The sequence below is a fragment of the Rhinolophus sinicus genome, linkage group LG02 (genome assembly GCF_036562045.2).
Source record: "Rhinolophus sinicus isolate RSC01 linkage group LG02, ASM3656204v1, whole genome shotgun sequence".
Classification (NCBI taxonomy): domain Eukaryota; kingdom Metazoa; phylum Chordata; class Mammalia; order Chiroptera; family Rhinolophidae; genus Rhinolophus; species Rhinolophus sinicus.
This window is the reverse complement of record NC_133752.1, coordinates 87175171-87195543: the sequence shown is the minus strand read 5'-3', so window position 1 is coordinate 87195543 and position 20373 is coordinate 87175171. Positions and strand designations below refer to the sequence as shown.

The 20373-nt window shown below is 36.0% G+C and overlaps 1 protein-coding gene across 2 annotated transcripts in view; it reads right to left on the bottom strand.

Moving 5' to 3' along the window:
- Positions 1-20373, bottom strand: part of MKX (mohawk homeobox) — a 58810-nt gene that overhangs the window by 37737 nt on the left and 700 nt on the right. For both annotated transcript variants that reach the window (XM_019731545.2, XM_074324755.1), the window contains exons 2-4: positions 18936-19095; positions 11071-11224; positions 10304-10639 (exon numbers count right to left, since the gene is read on the bottom strand). In XM_019731545.2, the coding sequence (XP_019587104.2) occupies positions 10304-10639; positions 11071-11224; positions 18936-19095 (650 nt within the window). The remainder of the gene's footprint in view (positions 1-10303; positions 10640-11070; positions 11225-18935; positions 19096-20373) is intronic.

The window sequence follows — 20373 nt, the reverse complement described above, 5'->3', positions numbered from 1 at the left end:
CACACTTGATGAACAGTTGTCTCTGACCACCTTTCAGTGCTTTTAAAAGGCTTTATTTCCATTTGCTTTTTTTTTTCATTTTCATTTTAAATTGCCAAAATATTCCTCTCAAAATTACTACTTAAAAAAATTTATTGTCTTTATTTAAAGCCTGATCAAAGGCAAAATTTCTTTTGTGTACTATATACTGGGGGTGCCCCAAAGAATGTATACAAGTGGACACTTTGGTCAACGTTGCTCAAGCAGTAGTTCGCCATCATCATAAGTGTCTAGACGCTGATGGTAACCACTCTAAGCACCTCTTGTAATTGCAGAAGTCAAACGGGACTTGTGTTCATCTTTTGTTATTGGTATATATTTTGTATTACAATTTTAATAGTTTTGTCCTTTCTTAAAATGTGTATACATTTTTTGGCACCCTCTGTGCAGTATATATTATACTATAATGGTATCAAAAAGGGAACACATTCTTTCTGTCAAAGAAAGAATATAATATATTATACGTGCAATATATATTATATTATAATGGTATCAAAAAGGGAACACATTCTTTCTGTCAAAGATATCCACCTTAGTCACTGTATCAAAGATGCTCCAAAGCACTGCAGCCAGTGGGCAAGAGGCAGTTTTTAATCCTCTCTGCAGTCCAGTGATTGCAGAAGACACAACATGCAGTTGAGAGCATCCTGGCCATAGTGCCATCACTCAGGTGCTCCCGAAATCTGTGAAACAGTAAAGTCTAAACCTCAATTTAGTTTTTTCTTGGTACATTTACTGAAGTGCCTCACCTGAGGAAATGCTCAAGATAAATTCGACACGGAAACACATCAATGTATCTTGCACCAGAATGCCCTACTGGGCATGACAAATAGTTCAGGACTAGCTCTTCTGACTGGGAAAACTCAAAATTGTTCGAAGTGGATGAGTGACGCTGTTTAAAGCTGTGTCTTATCTATCTTCCCAACACCACTTTCCAATTGGGTTGTTATCATCACTCATCTTTTCTGTTCACTTTCAGGTTCACTCAATGTCTCCAGTGTGCACAAGGTAGAGGGAAGATACCACAAAGTAGTTATTTTCAAAAGCTACTTTGTTTACTCAATTATGTTCAATTTCTATTACTTATTACTATTATGCAACCACACACACACACACACACACACACACACACACACACCATGAGTATTAACTGTTTGGCATTTTCTGCAAACCATTCCTATATCCCTAGGACTGTAGGATACCAAGATGATCCCGAGGTACTGTAGGCCTATTACAACCTGTAATCTATCAATGTGTGTGAAGACCTTTCCACTGCAGCCATTAAAACAGAAACTTTTTAAAAATGTACACACACCTAGCCTAAATTCTCAAAAGCTCAACACTAATGACTTAAGTATGTTTTAAGTAAAAGTCAAGTAAGTACCTAAAGTTGCCCAAAGCAATTATACTTACTGTACCGGAGATCAGTATTACATCTACAAGCAAATCAAGCAACTCATATCCAAAACTCCCAAAATTTCGATGCCTAGTAAAGAGCCTAAAACAACTTCCTAATCTGCAAATTAAGGGACTAAAGTAGAGGATCCCTTAAAGTTTACTACTGGATTTATAAAACTCTTGATGATTTCCCCCTTTAGTACAATGAAAATGAGAGAAATTGGGTAACAAACCTGTCAAAGAATAAAAGGAGAAAAGAGTTGTTATGCAGCTGCTATTTAAACATGCCATTCTTCGCCTAAACTGAAAACCAAAAACGTTCAAATTTTGTGAAAGAAATTGGGCAAAGTGAACTAAATTATTATTTTTTTGCTTCCTCAAACCTCACAATTATAAGTGACATAATTTCTAACAAAAAAACAAGAACACAAACTTCCCAAATTGAACAGTACCAAAATTCTGGACTAGAAGTAAACACATATTTATCCTGAGTAAAAAGTCTGTTACATCAACAAGACAAATTTTGACATAGAAAAATACCTTTTTAATTTTAGAAACAAAGTAGGGAGGCAGAAGGGAAAAACTAACTGTGATGAACCAAAAAAGAAAGAAAAGAAACCACTTCCATGTTCATTAAATAGACTGTCTTGTTATTTTCACAGACAGTCAAACCTTTTGACATCCTTTTCAGCACCAGACTGGAGAGGTGTCAACAGATGTTATTTAGCCTTGACAGTGTGTAAAGAGTTTACAAACCTAACTAAATTTAGAATTAGAGGGAGTTAGGCACTTATATTCTTCATACATAGGAGAAGGGGGGAAAAAGGCCCTTTTATGCCAGCTTTGAGTTTGGCTTGAATTTTTATGACTTATTTAGAAGCCCTAGGGAATGAAAAGTCTCTGAATGGAAATACTGACACAGTTTTAAATATAGTGACATGAACAGGCACTTCTATGAGATTGCACCAGGATGTGACTGACCACTGTCGCAAATTTGAAATGCACCGGGTATCAGAAAATCAGTTACAATTGATTGAATTGTAGAAAGTGATGCTGAAATATAGAAAATGCCCCTGCAGAATAAAAATTTCATGTTGATAAACTTGTTTTTTACAGGAAAATATGTAAAATGTATGGGTTCTTTATTCTCACATGAGGAGGAGAGAAAATGAAAAATTTCTGCATAAACTTTCTCCAATTCTATCATATGATTAAAAACAGTCATTCTTAAAAAGTCAAAGCTGCCGTGTAAACCGGAAAGTGAATGCAGCAGAAGAGTTTAAATTAATGGGTCTAAATCTATGCTTTGTTTCTTATGTCTCACCTACAAGGTAACGTGCTAAATAAAGATAGACAAAAAGTATCATTACTTAAGCGAAATCAAAGTCATTAAAGCTCCATTTGTTTTTGTCTGTCAGCTATACTCTTCATTCTTTGTTGGATTTTCTTTAAACTAGCTGTTTCCATGTCTCACCCTTGCATTTTCTTGAAAGTCACTCTTTTACTTGAAAATCTGTTTCGTTTCACTTAATACTAAGTTTTTATTTTGAATATCTTAAATGTCTCATAATTTTAAGCTTCATTTTGTTTAATTTTTTTCCTCTGGTTTTAACTTTTTTGTATTTGCCTTTTCTTTTTGACCCATTTAAAGTTAGTTAGGACCATTTTCTTTCTTTTATCATGTCGACAGACACAGATCATCATATACATATGTACATTAAAATGTCTTTTATGACTTAAGAGGCAGACAGACTAAATCATTAAAACACTAACTCATTCATTTAAGAAACAGTTACTGAGCAAATCTGTGAAAAACTCTGTACTAAGTGCTAGGGGGACTATAAAAATGAATAAAACACATTGCAGTGCCTCAAAGAGCTTTTAATACACACAAGGCAGTGAGAATCAGCACAAAAGAGGAGAGAATATAGCTTCATTTCAGAAAACAGTTTGTTTACATTCACACAAACATGAAATCAGTATTATATCATTCTTAGGTACCACACAGCGGAAATACAACATAAAAGAACAAAAACGTCAGGATCAAACACAACCCTAAAAAATGTGTAGATTTTCTAAACTGAGCTGCCATACACTTTTGATTTGTTTGTAAATGTTGAATAGGGATGTAAGTTTCAGCATCTACATTTAGCTTTTTCAGGCTCTCACATAACAAATAACAAACAAAGAAAAGTGAATGAAAAGCTAACCCCTGAAGGAGCCAGCAAACTGCTCGTGCCAATATTTGTTCCCTTGTTTTGTTTTTGTTTGTCATTAATCTCTCAGTTTTTTTTAATATTAGATGTACCACTTATAAATTTCATATAAATTTTGCAAGTGACTCCATAAAAAATATGTAATTTTCAAAAATCAAGCTCATTTGAATTTCAGAAATAATCCATGTGAACTTGTTTTCCCATTGTCATCACTGATAAATATTTAAGAATCTCCAGTGTTTAGAACAATGCTTACATTTTTATAATTCTATAGTAACCCCATGCCTACCCAAAGGTCAGAATTTCTATAAGTCTCAGTTATAAGATGACTGCTTTGAAATAATTAGAAAAGATCACTTTTTAAAAAAGGCTCTCAGAAAGACATTCTTTATTCATAGGAGTGAGGGGTAGGTTTAGGATTGTGGTTAATCCTACAATTACTGATTTGAAGGGTGGGAGAGCATAAAAAAGCACCAGGAGGAGGAAGTTTAGAGAAGGGAGAGGATGTGGATGCACAGCCCACGTGCTGTGTTTAATATTGTATCCGTAAGTTTAGGAGAGCAGAAATCCTACATTTTAAAAACTGGTGCTTAAATTTCTATCTGGAAATTTCACTTATGTGGAATACCTCATTCACAGATGGTGTTTGAAAAGTGAGGTATTTTTGTAGTAAAGATACAAGACAAGAAATTGGATAACCTTTCAAGTATCTCTTAAATGTCAGTAACTGGGCTGCTGATAGAGGGTTTTATGATTCTCTGCTGGAGTACATCAACAGTCCTTGGCATGCCAGGAAAAGAATGCCTGGAATAATCCAAAATGGCACAGCTTAATTCTTTCACAAAAACCAGGAAGTGACAAGCACAAAACGAGAAACAGAAAAAAGTGTCCAAACCAAAGTAGACTTACTGGTCAACAAAACCCCAAAGAAAAACCCAGCATATACAGTTGACCCTTGAATAATGCAGAGGTTTGGGATGCCAATGCCCGTGCAATACAAAAATCCATATACAACTTTCGTCTCTCCCAAAACTTAACTCTTAATAGCTTACTGTTAACTGGAAGCCTTACCACTAACATAAACAGTCAAGGAACACATATCTTGTATGTTAGATGTATTATATACTGTATTCTTACAATAAAGTAAGCTAGAGAAAAGAAAATGTTATGAAGAAAAACACAAGGAAGAGAAAATATATTTATAGGATTGATTGAAAAAAAAACCACATATCAGTGGAGCTGTGCAGTTCAAACCCGTGTTGTTCAAGGGTCTGCTGCACACAGAAACACACACTATCCTTAACAGCTGGCTCTTGAGGAAGTCCCCTCTTGACTGCCATGCAGCTTTCTTTAAGCTATCCCCAAATACAAAACCTAAAATTGATGAAACATAAATTAGGAGTGATTATTCTCTGTTCAAAAAGATCTACCAAGGCGTGTCTTTAAATCTTTCTTCCGCTTCATTCAACTATAGTTTTTTTGATGAGTCGCCTAGCACAAAGCCCAGAGTTCCACTGAGCCTAAAAGAGGGCCTGTGGACAGTGGCTCTAATAAACATTTTTGTATGTGGAATGAATGCATGAAGGAGTACCTCATATGTGAATGGAATGTATCCCAGAAAAGTATCTGTTAACTCAGTTGTTTAGAACTCTGAGTGTATTTCTCCAAAGAAACTATGCCATTAATTAAGATTAAATCCAAGACTAACTCAATGGTTTATTGAGCTCATGAGCATACCTGGGTTTTACTACCAGTGATACCAGCTTAAATATAAGAAAAGATGAACTAGTACCATTGGCAACAACATGGATGAATCTTGAGATTATTATGCTGAGTGAAATAAGTCAGACAAAAAAAGTCGAGAACCATAGGATTTCACTGATACGTAGTATATAAAACTGAAAACAACAAAAGAACAAGACAAACAAATGAAGAAACAAAACTTCATAGACACAGACAGTAGTTTAGTGGTTACCAGAGGGTAAGGGGGGAGGGGGATGGTAGATGAAGGTAAAGGGGATCAAATATATGGTGATGGAAAGAGAACTGATTCTGGGTGGAGAACACACAATGTGATATACAGATGATGTATTACAGAATTGTACACCTGAAATCTATGTAAATTTACTAAAAATTGTCACCCCAATAAACTTTAATTAAAAAAAAATTTAAAAAATTGAAAGCACATGAGTGTACAGAAAGAGAGGGAAAAAAGGCCATCTCTTCTTTTGTGGGTCATCAATAGCCAAGAAAAAAATGTTTGGAAATGGTGTTTAGCCTTTGTCATCCTCCCCAAATTTCTTTCTACTTCCTAGTTTCTCTTTCTTCAGTAACCGAAATACCTCATTCTCTCATTTTGCTCCAACTGTGGCAGCTGAGCCCAAATGGACTCAGTATCCCATTTACCAAATAGATGCCTTCTTTTTTCTCTTCTTTTTTCATGGATATTCATGTCAGTCAAGTGGAGGGGAAGCTAATCTGACTAATTCACACTAACAGAGAAAAGAGTCCCATCTGCCTATATGTTTTGCAACACCAGATTTGTATGATTAAGAGGTATTTTAGACAATTTAACAAGATGAAGTTTAAACATTCAGTCTTGTGGGAGCAGGTTAAATTTATGAATTAAATTATATGACGGCAGAGCAGTGGGGCTCAAAAGTTGATCATTTGTGAGCTGCAAAAAGAAAAGAACAGAATAGGGACCTGTCCTCAAGCTGAGCAATAGGAGAAGGGAAATCCACACATTTAATTTCAAGACTTGCCTGATCTCCCCCATTGGTACACTTCTTAGAAACCTCTCCTCTCTCCTTCACTAAAGAAGGAAATGTAATAGGCTTGAGCAAATCAAATTCTATCCAAGTTAGGAAAGGCTCCAGTGAGGACTTACTCTGTAAGGTGGCACAGATGGCAGATGGCTCCTTCAGGGATGCTCCCATCTGGAGACTATGAGCACTGATTCAACAGAGATGGAGGTGGATATGATGGCTAGAGTCCTTATCCTGATACCTTAGAGCAGGCCCCTCTAGGATCTAGAGGCCTGTAGGTCAGTTTGCGATGGGAATTCACTCCATCAAAAATCTGAAAATTGTCATCTGTTAACTAACATGATGAAAATCGATTGTAACTTTAATTTAGATGACTTAATTCAATGGACGACACTGACTAAATTTTCTTCTTTACTTAATTGTAGTTAGAAACAATGACCTTAATAATTATGATCAATGCTAATGTTATAATTGCTGCTGTCAGAAATGTTTTTAACCCATATTTAGTGAGAGCCTACTATGCCCCTGAAAAAAGAACACTTTTCCCCCCACACAATGCAGGAGACTGAGGATTACAGTGAAGTATTTAATATCTACATAAAATCAATGAAAACATGTTTGTATCTACTCTGATGGTATCTAGTAATAATCTTCAATTGGGATTACTATTTTATAATCTACCAGGTGTCTCCTTAACACAAACAAGTGAAAATGAAGTTCAGTGATACATTATCCTTCCACACACCAATTCTTTCATTTGGCTTTTTGATTCCATGTATTTAAAGAAATGCATCATGAGATAGCAACTCTTTTACAAAAATGGATGAAAAAACTGGATATATTTTTTTAGCATAGATAAACCAATAAATTGTATTTAAAGGTGGTCAGTTCTTGAAAAAGAATTTAAAAGAAATCTTTGTACCACGATAGAACTGGGACGAGGAATGGTGTTTAATAATAGTAGACTTAGAAGATATTTAGGTGAGGAAAGAAAGATATAACCAGAAGGAATTGAAGGAATCCAGAGTAAGTCTGTATGCCAGAGAAAACCATAGCAGTTGCTCAGAAAGTATTTATTGAAGTCCCCTGTTCTACTATTTATGCATGAGTGGTAACCCAGCTACAATTGCAGCAATGTTGACACTCAGTTCCCATAGAAGATAGCCATTTATTGTTTTGATCTTAAATTTAGCAGACCAGTCTTACACCACCAGTCTTTCTTAATTCTCCATCCACAAAACCAAAAAATGTATCCTGTTCTTTTAAAGTTTATAAACATGCATGGAAAACCAGAAGTTTACGTGTCTAGGCTGCTTTCTCGCTGCTTGCATAACTAAAAATTAGGGTTTTATTTAAAAATAGAACTTGGCAAATGAGGGGTCCATTGGAATGCATTAATAAAAATAAATGGCCAAGATATTTAACTTTGAAAAGCATCAACTATACAGGCATGTTATTCCAGCTTTGATTTTTCATTTTTTTTTATTTTGTCACCTCTGAAAAGAGCATGCATTTTCAGAAGACTCATTACACTGGGTAAATTTCAGAGACATGACCTTGCTTTTATTGAGCAACATACAAAAATTTATAAGAAATTTAGAAAAATAGACCTTCAATCATTCCACTTCATCAAAATTAATTTTCATTGTTCCAAAAATCTTTCTTGTTTCTGTCTGTATATATTTGTATTACCATAATTGTATTCAGGGTTACCACACTTTTAAATTATTTTTCACTTAACATTACATTATTAATATTGCTCATGTTATTTCAGTCAGTATCAATATAAAATTTTTGAGTTTTATGCTCTTAATCTGGTTTGTGGTTACAATCACATTTATATTTTAAAAAACTAACATACTTCCCATATTTTTGTATGTTTTAGAAAAATGTATAAAGCATGGGAATTAATTATTCTTTCATAGTTTGAAAGAAATCCAATGAGTCTATCAAGTTGTGTTTTGGGAATTAGGTTTACTAAAAACCTTAATTTTCCCTGAATTAGCGGTGATTTAAAACTTTTATTATTATGAGTTTATAATTTAATTTGTGTGGATAATACCAACTTGTGTGGATAATACCAATTCATTTCATCTATGCATTTACATACAGGTTGAATCACCACTAATTCAACAATTGTGAATAGTGTTTCATCATAATTTTAACAATATTTTTTGTTTAGTACCTATATAGTGACGGCTATGTCTCCTTTCTCATTTCTAAATTTAATTTGTGTTAATTTTTGCTTATTTCTTTGACTGCTTTCAAAGCGTCAACTCTGTATTTATTTATCTATTTTTTCAGCTTTCCATTTTACCCTTTTTTGTTTTTTTATTCTTTTTTCAATGTTGATTTATTTTCCTTTCTATGTAAATTAACATTCATAAAGCTTTAAATTACCTCCAAGTTCTGCTCCGGTCACATTAGTTAAATGTTTGTATGTAGTTTTAAAATTTTTTGTTATTAGCTAAATAGTCTATTATTGCATCTTTTACTTCTTCATAGATCCAATAAATATTTACAAGACTATTTTTATATTTTGAACTCTTTGGAGTTGTTTTCATTATTGGAAATTGGAGATGCAAACAGAAAGATGAGGTTGATTTAAGTCTTTAAAAATATAGTGAGATTTTTTTTTTTTTTTCTGATTCCTCAGAGATAATATATCTTAAACACATTTGTAGACACTTGAAAATCAGATTTCTGGCTAAACAGTATGCAGGGTATATTAAACAGACCAAATTTATACGTTCCTTTATAAGGCTCTGTTGGTTACATATCAAGCTCCTTCATATGCTGAGGACTAAATGTAGTGACACTTGTGTGCTATTTAGCATAAGGCCTGGCATACCATAACTAATCAATAATTGATGGCAGCATGTGTAATAATAACAGTAATAGTATTAGTATGTGTAATAACAGTAATAGTCTAATACTAGTTATATTAGTATTTGTCATAACAGTAATAGTCTAGTAGTAGTTAACGTTCCTCCTACCTCTTGTGCTCAGCTGCATTACTGATCTAGAGAAAAATAATGAGCTGCATGTCCTTGGTCTGCATTTTCTTATCTATGGCATAATGTGGCAGGACTAGATGCTTTCTGAAGTTATCTCCAGCTCTAACATTTCTAAATCTCATTTGTTGGCATTTTCAGGACCCGGACTCTATCTACATCAGAAGTAGTCCCTCATATCTTTTGTTTTGAAGCAACTTGCTCAAGCACTCGTTATGAACAAGGCTCTCTGGGAACTGAAGTCAAGATAGAAAAGTTTACTGAACTCGCTACTCCATCTGAAAGTTTTATACCAGTAGGAGTCAATTCATTATTTCTGGAATGAAAGTAAAATTTTGAATGCTATTTATCAGCCCTACTTGTGCTTTCCAGGAATAAAAGTAAAATTTCCAAAGAAATTTAAGCCAGTCCTATACTGTTCCATCACAAAAGTCTTGGCACCCATGCTAATTTGTGCTCCTTTTCCACCATTAATGGCAATCAAAGAATTTAAGAGAAAAGATGGGATACAAAGTATTTGCATGGCTGGCTATGGAATCCAGAACATTCCCCCATTAAAATTTATTCATAAAGGCCAATATATATATCCTCTAAGAATGTTTATCATTAAGATTAAAAATTATTATTAAGAATGAAAATTCTTATCATTATTATTAAGAATGAAAATTTCCCATGATCAACTAACATCTGATTACTAATATCTGGTAATTAAAAAACAAAACAAAATCTTTAAAACTTAATTATGGGCGATATGTGAATAGTCTGATGCAAAAGCAATAAAAATTATGCCTTTAGACCTGTCAAAATAAACCTCTCTGCTGCAGTTTTAATGGTTTTAAACAAGGTATCACAAAAAAAGCAGACTTACCTGTGCGATAGACAAAGTTGCCTTCGGTTTCTGATGACGAAGGAGACACTAATTCTTCCTCAAATTCATTAGAACTAAAAGAGCCAGAATGGTTTCTTTGCCTTGTCTTTCCCATCATGGCAGCATTTGTGGCCATGACATGTCTCAAAGAGTCGTTAAGGTAACGGTTCAACAAGCTGCTCTTGTATTTTGGGGGTGACACGTAGTCCTCATTGGCCCGTGACTCTGGCCTCACTCCAGCTTTTATGACTGAGCTCTCACTTTTAATCACAGGATGGTGAACTGGATTATTATAGCCCCCTTCATTCATGTGGTTTCTTGGAGGGTTTTCTCCATCTAAGGGAAAAAATATCGCTAGGTAATACTTGCATATACTTTTCCCTAGCCACCCAACTGTTATATTTAATCATTAAAAATGCATGCAAAGAAAGAATATTTAAAGTGTATAAAATTATCTCAGATATTCAAGGTTAATTTTTAGGCATAGCAAAGGTGGAATCTATGTAAGCTGTCCCTGTGGTATTTTAATTTTAATGAATTTCACAGAAAATGTTATTCTGACACACAATAAATCTATAAACAAGAGGAAACAGCCATAATTCTGTTGGTCATTTATAGTATTGTAAAAGCAAAGTTACCTCATGCAATAAAAAAGAACCGTTATGGCACCATCATGTTTTGTGGGATTGACCTTAAAAATAGTAATTGAGGTGAACTTCTTATTACAGAGGCAAAGTCAAGAAAGCAGAATAAAAATACGAACAAACCTTCGGAACACGAATCATCACTGCTTACACTAAGCCGTTCAGCATTTCCTTGAACATACTTGTTGTACAACTTTATTCTTAAAGCCCAGCTTAAATCTGGCTGTCGAACAGTATTCTTAAGCCGACGTCTTGCATTAGCAAACCAATTTGACACCTAAAAAAGTATTATTTTTCAATTAACAACATATAAAAAAATTCCCCATCATACAATTCCCATAAGGAACGTAAGCCTCTCTCAGTATCTCTGATCATTCAATATTCCCAGAATGTAACAGTGTTGGACATTCATTCCATTCGTTCACTCATTCATTCAACAAACATGCTGAGCATTTACTAGAGATTGAGCACTTATTGTATTCTGGGAATAAAAAAAAAAATGAAGAGGCCTTGCCATCAAATTTTCAGTCTAATAAGAGAGGTAGGAGAATATACAAATAACTGTAATATAGGAAAGAATGTGAAGAATGGTTTAAGAGGCATTAAAACAAAATCATTCAGGAGTCCAAAGGAAGGAGGTGTTATTTTTATATGCGACTAAAGACTCCATGAGAAATTTAAGGTAGGCTTTGAAGGAATATATCATGTATAATGGCTAGGGAAGTGTGTTCCCAATAAAGAGGATACTGTAACAAACATAGGTCAAATTCCAGAGACGTGATGGGTAAGGAATTGGGGAGAGTCACCGAACCTGTACAACCATGAAAAGGGCAGTGTTATTTTGAGAAAGAAACGGGATCTGTTTAAGGGTAAAATGATGTGTTTGTTTTGGGGAATGTTTAATTTGAGGCACCAGAAAAGTATACAGGTGAGATGTGCAGCAAGAAAATAAAAATGGTACCTGACACTTAAGGGAGAGGAAGAGCAGATTTGGGTGGAATGCACAGAGGTGACAGCTGAAGTTGTGAGAGGACACAGAATGATAAGTTGGTCAAGGACCAATCCCTGGAAACCTCCATCGATTAAGGAGGTAGAACTACAAAAGGGAGCTGGCAAGACAATCAGAGCTAGAGCAATAAGACACGTCGAGGGAGGAAAAAAGCCAAATAACACCGAGCTTTAAGCTGAAACTCACATGCTTCCAAAGAAATGAACACTGCAAATCAAAGTTACTTCCATTGGTTTTTATAAGGTGCTGTTGGATTTCTAGAGGCTAAAGTGGTACTTGAAGTTTCTCTTAAAATATCAGGCTATCATCACAATATACCGTATATACTGAAAACTTGAAGGGCTGATATTTACCTTTAAAAGGATGAATTGTGGAAAGAGAATTACATCTGTCTACCAATTTGTTCCAGAACATGACCCCACATTACCATAATGGTTTGTGTGGCAATGCTTGTACTGGAAGTTCGTTTTTTCCTTTTTTTAGATTTATACTATAAATACACAATTTTGCATATGCTCAAGCCCCAATTGTTGAATGGACCTGTGGTGATTACTACCTTTTAAAAAAACAAAGCTACAATATTTTTCTCTTTGTCCCCATGGATAAAAATGGTAGTTTTTTCCAGTTTACATATATATACAAAATATGTAATGTTATATATATCCACATATATATTTATATATATTCAATATTACCTATTACTTCCTCTGTATCCTAGCAATGATAATTGTCTGCTTAAACTTATGTGCAATTTCACCCTGGCATTTCAGAAGACTTAAGTCTTCATCAACCCTTCTTCCCATCAAGCTGTGCTATTATTATGATGATTCAGTACCATTTAAAGTTCTCAGTCTTTTCCAATCTCTACAGACAGACAACTTCTGGGACTATTCCTTCAACAAATATATATCTTTTATATATAAAGCTCCTGTGCTTTAGCCATGATGGTTCGTGGTAGGAACGGATAGACTTTGTCCCCTGGACACACAGTAGGACCAGCAGTGAAGAACTATACATAATTAACTGTGATACATGGGTGGGTTATCACTGTGGAAGCACAAAATACCTGGTCGACTTCTTCACATTTCTCAAACCTCCTCCTATTCTCCAAGTCATGGCCAAAGTGTTGGTCCAAGTCCTCGTTACTGTTACTACTAACTAGGAATTCAGGACATTCTTTTTTTCAAACTTCCATTCCACTTGAATGGATCTTAACCACCATCAAATTCAAGTTGATGCACCATTATGATTCAATCACTTAACTTCTTCAAATCCTCATTAATGTCCTGTTATCCTATAACTGTGGTACGGTAGAAAGAGACCTGGGTTACTGTTCTGAATTTGCCAAAAACATGCTGTGTGAATTGAGGTAAGTCACTCACTTTTCTGAACTTCAAACCCTTCATCTACAAAATGCATTAGATGGTCCCTAATATACTTGTCACTCTAAAAATTAAGATCTGTGAATATAGCCCCCATTCTCCTACAGCAGTTAATTCTCTTTATAGTTGATACTAATCTACCTTCTGCTCTCGACCACTCTCTCTAGCAATCAGATGTGTGTTTATGTCCTTCTCTGCCCCTTTCACACATAGAGGACACATCACAACTTCCTCTGTCTATGCCACATAGTTATTAGACTCTAAATCCAAAACCTTTTGTTACTTTCTTTACTAAACATCACATAATTCTGTTAAACCTTAAATCTTAGCTAACCTTAATTCTTAACTAAACTTAAATCTCAACACAACTATTATACCACACAGTACAGTGTAAAATCCAATTCTTACAAAACTCTTCATATTTTTTAAGAAAATGCAATACAATGGCCTTCTAATTTCAGAAAACATTAACATATTATAATTCTAATATAGAAAAATGGGGACCTTTAAATGTCATGCTGGAATGACATTTAAACTAGCTTCTCATATGTAGGGGTCATATCCTTTTTTATGTTTTATATATCCATAGTATATTAATTATATATTAAGAGACTTTCCAGAAAGGTTTGCTATGCCTAATATAGGCTGTTTCTAAATTGATTTCATAAGTTTGACGGGTACCCAATCTGCAAATATACTCTGCCAGTATTTCATTACTAGAAATTTACAGTACAGCCAAAGGACTGCTTATAGTCTGAGGTGTTTAATATGCACTTGCATTAAGTTGTGCGAACAACAGACAAATAGTTGGTTAACAAATTTGCATAAATATTATTTTACAATTTTTTTTTCCCCTGAGGAATGAATGCGAACTCCATTTGTTTCACTGAAGGTGAAAATATCAGTTCAGGGTTTCTACCTTTAACCGACTATAGGTTCCTTTAGTTATTATTCAAATTATTTTAAAATTCTATTTTACATAAAGCAGGACTCCTTACCAAGAGTTGGTTCTGGAACAGCATTTTAATGTCAAACTCAAGAGTTTTAAAAACACTGTATTTTATAATGAATGCTTGGAGAACCAAATATCTAGAAACTGGAAAAGAAAATGAAGTAATTTTCATGCTACTTTAACAGACGTGTTTACATTCATCATATTGACTGAGCAATCATTACAGTAAACCCAAAGGGATATGCTGGCATCTGTCCATCTGTGAACATACAGAATTAACACACTTATTCTGAGTTACTCAACTGAAATATTGAGCACTTCATTTGCAGACCATGTCGTATAACACTTGGAGTAATGTAGAAGGACCTTTCTAAGATTTTGTTGAATATTTAACAGTTGCCATAATCCTTGCAGTTAATAACTGGATATATATCTCAGAAGAAACTCTCATACCAAGCAAAAACAGAGCTATGTCAAGAAAGGAGGCAAAGTCTTGCAACAGAGCAGTTTTAATCAAATGGTGTATGGACATATCCTAGAAATTTGAAAATTCTACTACTGTGTTTCCCCGAAAATAAGACCTAGCTGGACCATCAGCTCTAATGTGTCTTTTGGAGCAAACATTAATATAAGACCCAGTCTTATTTTAATATATTATAAGTCCTGGCCTTATATAATATAATAAGATATAACATAATGTAAGACCAGGTCTTATATTAATGTTTGCTCCAAAAGATGCATTAGAGCTCATGGTCCTGCTAGGTCTTATTTTCAGGGAAAAACGGTATAAGAGGAGGAAGCATTAACACCCAATCATTAAATTGCACTCTGTATTGTAATCATGAAAGAAATCATCCCAAGGAGACATATCACTTATATAATCCAGAAAAAATATAAATATGTGTAAAAATATATACACACATAAACAATAGAAAATATTAAAACCAGATACAGCCTCCATCTGCCCTTTTAAAAACTCTCCAAAGGCAATTATTCCTTGGTGAGATCCATTTCTTACAATAATACAAAACCTCAACCGTATACCACTTTATATTATTCCACAATAAAATTGTTTATATTTTGAGAGCACAGAGTATATTTTTATAATGTTTGAATAATGGCCAGCAGGAATAAAGCGCAGTGGAAAATTTTGGTTGGTTAAGAGTCAAAACGTGCACGCGCGCGCGCACACACACACACACACAAATCATCTCCCTGTTAAATTTATAAAAATACTTGTATCTCATTAGGAATATATCAGATTAATAATGCAAATGAGAATCAAACACAGTTATAGCACATTAAGACAAGCTGACAAGTCTCGTATGTAGAAAAAATTAAGTTGCGCACATAATTCTTTCTGCTTCATTTTTTCAGGGATAAATAAAGTAGGTGCTCATTCATGTCCTTACAGTTTCTATTTATCAGAAAAAGTACCTTTTGTGGTCCTAAAGATATTTCCTCCACTAAAGTTTTGGCTTTTTGTTTAGGTTTAATGAAGACTGATGACCAGATTGTATATTCTCCTTATCAATTTAAGAACAATAAAATAAGACAAAAATGCTTCTCATGAAAAGTTTGACAGCTTGACACACAATGAAAAGGAAAATGTTAAATGCAAAAAAATTATCAAAATATAAGATAGTCTTGTAATTAAGGAATAAAAGTTATGCTAACAGCTTATTAATATACATCATGAGAAACATAAGAGGTGTTGCAATAAACAATAAATACGAGTTTGGAACCTGAAATAAGGGGACACTCCATATTTGTTTATAGACATAAAAATATGACATATTTCCAGATATATTGAAAATAATAAAATCAGTTATACTCTTACTTGTTTTGTAGAACCATCACATAGCATTAAAGATAATGAGCTGCCTTCTGTGTATTCCTTACAATGGAACGGATTTTAAAACATTCTCTAGTTTTAGGAAAGGTATTTTGGAAAGCCAGTAGCAATAGAAGTGGTATTTCCCTGATAGAACCTATCTACTCTATAAACATGTACGGATAGTTCACTATATGGAAAATACTGTGCTGGTGTGGTATGGGGGTATGAAGATGAATAAAACATAATCACTCTTCTCAAGAAGCCTGAATCCACAGGAGAAATTTATTCAGTGGGAGAACCTGACTCATTAAATAAAGGTCTAATTTGCAAGGAGTAAAAGCTTTATTCAGACCAGAGTTTTGTATTTTCCCCCCAGAAGTGTAAAGTATTTATATAATGTATTTGGTTTCCCATAGTCAGAATTTGCTTTGATGTTTTATATCTGACTTTTACAAATTTCCCATATATAAACATATAGGTAGGTAGATAGATATGTGTGTGCATATATTTATATTTCTTACATAGATATCCCTTATGCCTAATTGAAAATAACTGAACCCAAATAAGATTATATATAAGGTAACTTGGCTGTACTACACATTTTGATTTTTTCCATTTATCACTTTAAAGTTCCAGAAACCAACATCATTTACTATAAAATTGGGAAATCATTAAACAGGTATCACTTATTATTATAAATAATTACTTTTGCCCTATTTTAAAATGACATAATTTTGTGCATTTTTATTTTATGAGCATAAGAAAAAGAAAATTTAATAAGAAAAGTTTTCAGTTCATGAATGAAAACTTCATGTAAATTAGAAAAATGTAATAGCCTTACCAAAATCTTAAGGCAAAAAGAAGTATTTGCGTTTGCACTATCATTATAGATAGAAAATAATTCAATTCTGTATTAAAATTAAAACTACTTGTATCGCATCTCAACAAAACTATCGCACATGAAAATTTAAATGTCTGCTAATAACAAATATTATTTTTCATAATTAAAAAAGTGTTCTAAATATATCATAAGTATTTTTTGCTTTTATATGAAAGGTGGCAAGTATTAAACATAGAACTACGTAATCAACTAAAATAATCTAATGTTTTATTGTTAATATTGTGAAATATTCAAATAGCTCTATAAATTAGTGTATTCTCAAAATAAATAGCATACCTGTTTAAAAAGAAATTTGAACATATGCATGTATTTTCCATAAGTCAAGTTTTTCTGACTGGAATACTTTATTTAGAAAGTACTTATGTAAATCACTGAAAGTTACATAGTTTTATGTTAAGCAGATATTAAGCCAAGAACACTAAATTAATTTTCCCCTCCAGTGCTGCAGCAAATCACTATTAATACTATTGCTTGTTAATATAAAGCAAAACAGATGTTTTTCTCTACAATTGCATTCTGAAAATAAGCAGAGAAATGCATATTATACTTTTAATATGCCTGAACACTAGTCAACTTTCATGCTCTGTCATACTTTTCTTTAATTCTTAAATGATCTTCTTAAACACTCTGGAAAGCAATTTATATATTATCTAATAGTTAACTATTGTTTTTTATTTTGGAGTTCTCCCTTACTATAAAGTTAATGGAATGACCAAAATTTCATAAATGCAGTGATGTAGTGCTACTATAATATGTGAAACTTCTCAGCGCATTTTGCTCCTCCTCTTCTTTCCGAATACATGTGTTCTGTTTGCATGTATAAAAGTTCATCTCACCATATTTATTAAACAAAACTGTGGTCTGTTGGAAAGAGCATTTGATATGGAATTACATTATTTCCAGGCCTCCCTCTATCCCTACTAACACTTAACCTCCACCTGTTTTGGTTACTCGCATGTAAAATGCTGACAATAATTTGTATACCTCACCAGGTTCTTGTGATTATGAAATAAGATTATGTAGGGGAAAAGCTAGTCAAATGCAATGTTCACTGGAAAAGAAACAAACTTGCGCCATCTCTCTGCACTTGACAAGTAACCCAACCATTTGAAAATTCCCTCTTCTTTATCCTGGAAAAGATACCATCAGGGAAATTTTATGGATTCTAGCTAATGCCTAGGATGCTTCTCCTTAAAAAAAAAAAAAAAAAAAGGAAATCCAAACCTTCTTCTTGCCCCTTCAACCCACCTCCTACCTGTCAGTAATGGTCATTTTGAAAGTTATCCTGTACTTGACCTGTAATATGGGGGCCCTTATGTGGGTTGCCTTTCTGTATGGTTCTCAAAGTATGGTCCAGGGCCAGCAGCTTCAGCATCACGACCCCAGAACTTGTTAGAAATGCAAATCATGCCCCCCCCAGCCCTACTACTGAATCAGAAACCCTGGGATGGGGCCCAGCAATTTGTTTTCACAAGCCCTCCAGGTGATTGTGATGCACACTTAGGGTAGTGATTGTGAAAATCACTTAGGGTAGTCCTATCTGTATCCATCTATATAAGGTCCACGAGTCCAGATTCCCAGACACCTTCTCATAACTCTGCATTTGACTTTTCACTGCCCTCCCTAACAGAACACCATGTGATCCCTCCTGGACCGAGCATTAGTACTGACCTGATAGATAGGCTTGAAAGGAAACCCAGAAACTTCCCAGAACACAACTCTGCTCCTGTCCTGTGCCAACCCCTCAGCATCTTCAGCAGCAGGAGCCAAAGCATCTGGCCAGCCTTTCTCTGTTCCATCCTTCCCCAAGGCCTGGCGCCAGGCGGAGATCCGCACAAACATGAAGTGTGCCCGCTCCTCACCCTGTTGCCAGGAGACGGATCAGGGGCTTGATGGACCCGGATTACCTGTACTAGCGTCATCTGCGAGCCCAGCGCCAAGAGTATCTTCTCCGTCTTGGTGGGGTACGGGTTGTCACGGTGTTTGTAAAGCCACTGCTTGAGGGGCCGCGCCATGTCTTGTAGGGCCTGCCGCTTGTGCCTCACCTTCCCGCCATTCTGCCTAGCCCTGGGACACAGTGAGAGGAGGGGTCTTGGTGAGTGGCGCCGTCTGGACGCTGCCCGCCGGGATCCCCCACGAGGGGAAGCATTTCAGCGGCCGCAGAACCCTCACTTGGCACCCCAGGGCACTCAGCCCAGCCGCGTACACCCGCCTGGCGCGCCACAAGGGTGAAGCGAGGGAGCCACACAATTTCTGGGCGGGAATATCCCTTCCTAAGCATCTCTCTTTGAAATGGTCTGGTTGTCGCAGGGGGGTCCTGTGGCAGTGAGGGATTCTAAGTTTATCTTGAAACAGGGGAAAAGCCAGTAACCCGAGGTTAGAGGTTTAGTGACGATGGTTAAATGATTTGAAGGGAAATGTTATTCAAGCTACAGATCTGTACGGCAGGACCGTCACCCTTCCCTAGCCAGTCTGCACTGCGCCCTTCTCAAGTGGCCCCGGCCTCGCCGGCCAGGTAGAGATCACTGCCGGCTCTTGACCGTTCTTTAAGAGAATTCACGCCTGCCGCTCAGGGCTTCCGGTCGCCTGTAGTCAAAGGATAGGTCGCCCACTGGACGGCGGCAGTAAAGCAATGGATGACGGCCGGCCCCGTTGCCCTGGTTCTCTTCGGGCTCTCTCCAGTTTCCTTTGATCCTCTGGGAACAGGAGAAACTTTCCAAAGGAAGGATTCGTGGGGAAAGGTTGTTGAACCTAAAAAACACGCTAAGGGTCTTTTCCCGATATAAGGAGAGTTTAAAAGTATGGAAAGCTCTGTCCCATTAAGTAAAAAGACCTCGGGAAAAGCACAGGAGAAAGAGACATGCTGCCCGGAGCCGGGCGACGGGCGCTGCGCTCCCAGGCGGCTCCGGGAGGTGTCGCCGCGTGGCCGCCCGTGCGCCAAGCCACTCCGGGAGACTCGCACGCCTGTGCCGCAGTCTCCCGGGCCTTTGCCTCTTTAAACACTTTGAAATGCAATTCCATCCGAAAGGACTGGTAGTAACATTTTGACGAAACCTAATCTCTGTTTTACTAACCAGCAGCGCCACAGAACAAGCAGCTGATGCAATCTTTCAGGTGGAGACGGCCGGGGCTGCCGCCCCTCCCCAACCCGACGCTCCGGGAGCCGCCGGGAGGTGGCCCGGCTAGAGACTGCCGTCCACGCGTCTGCAGCCCGAGCATCTGGCCCACCCGCGAGCTCTCGCTCCCACCCCCACCCCCGCCAGCAGCTCCTCACCCTGCTAAACCGAAATCCGGCACGGCAGGCCTGAGGCCTACCCCTCCCGGCTGGCAGCGAGCCCCAGCGAG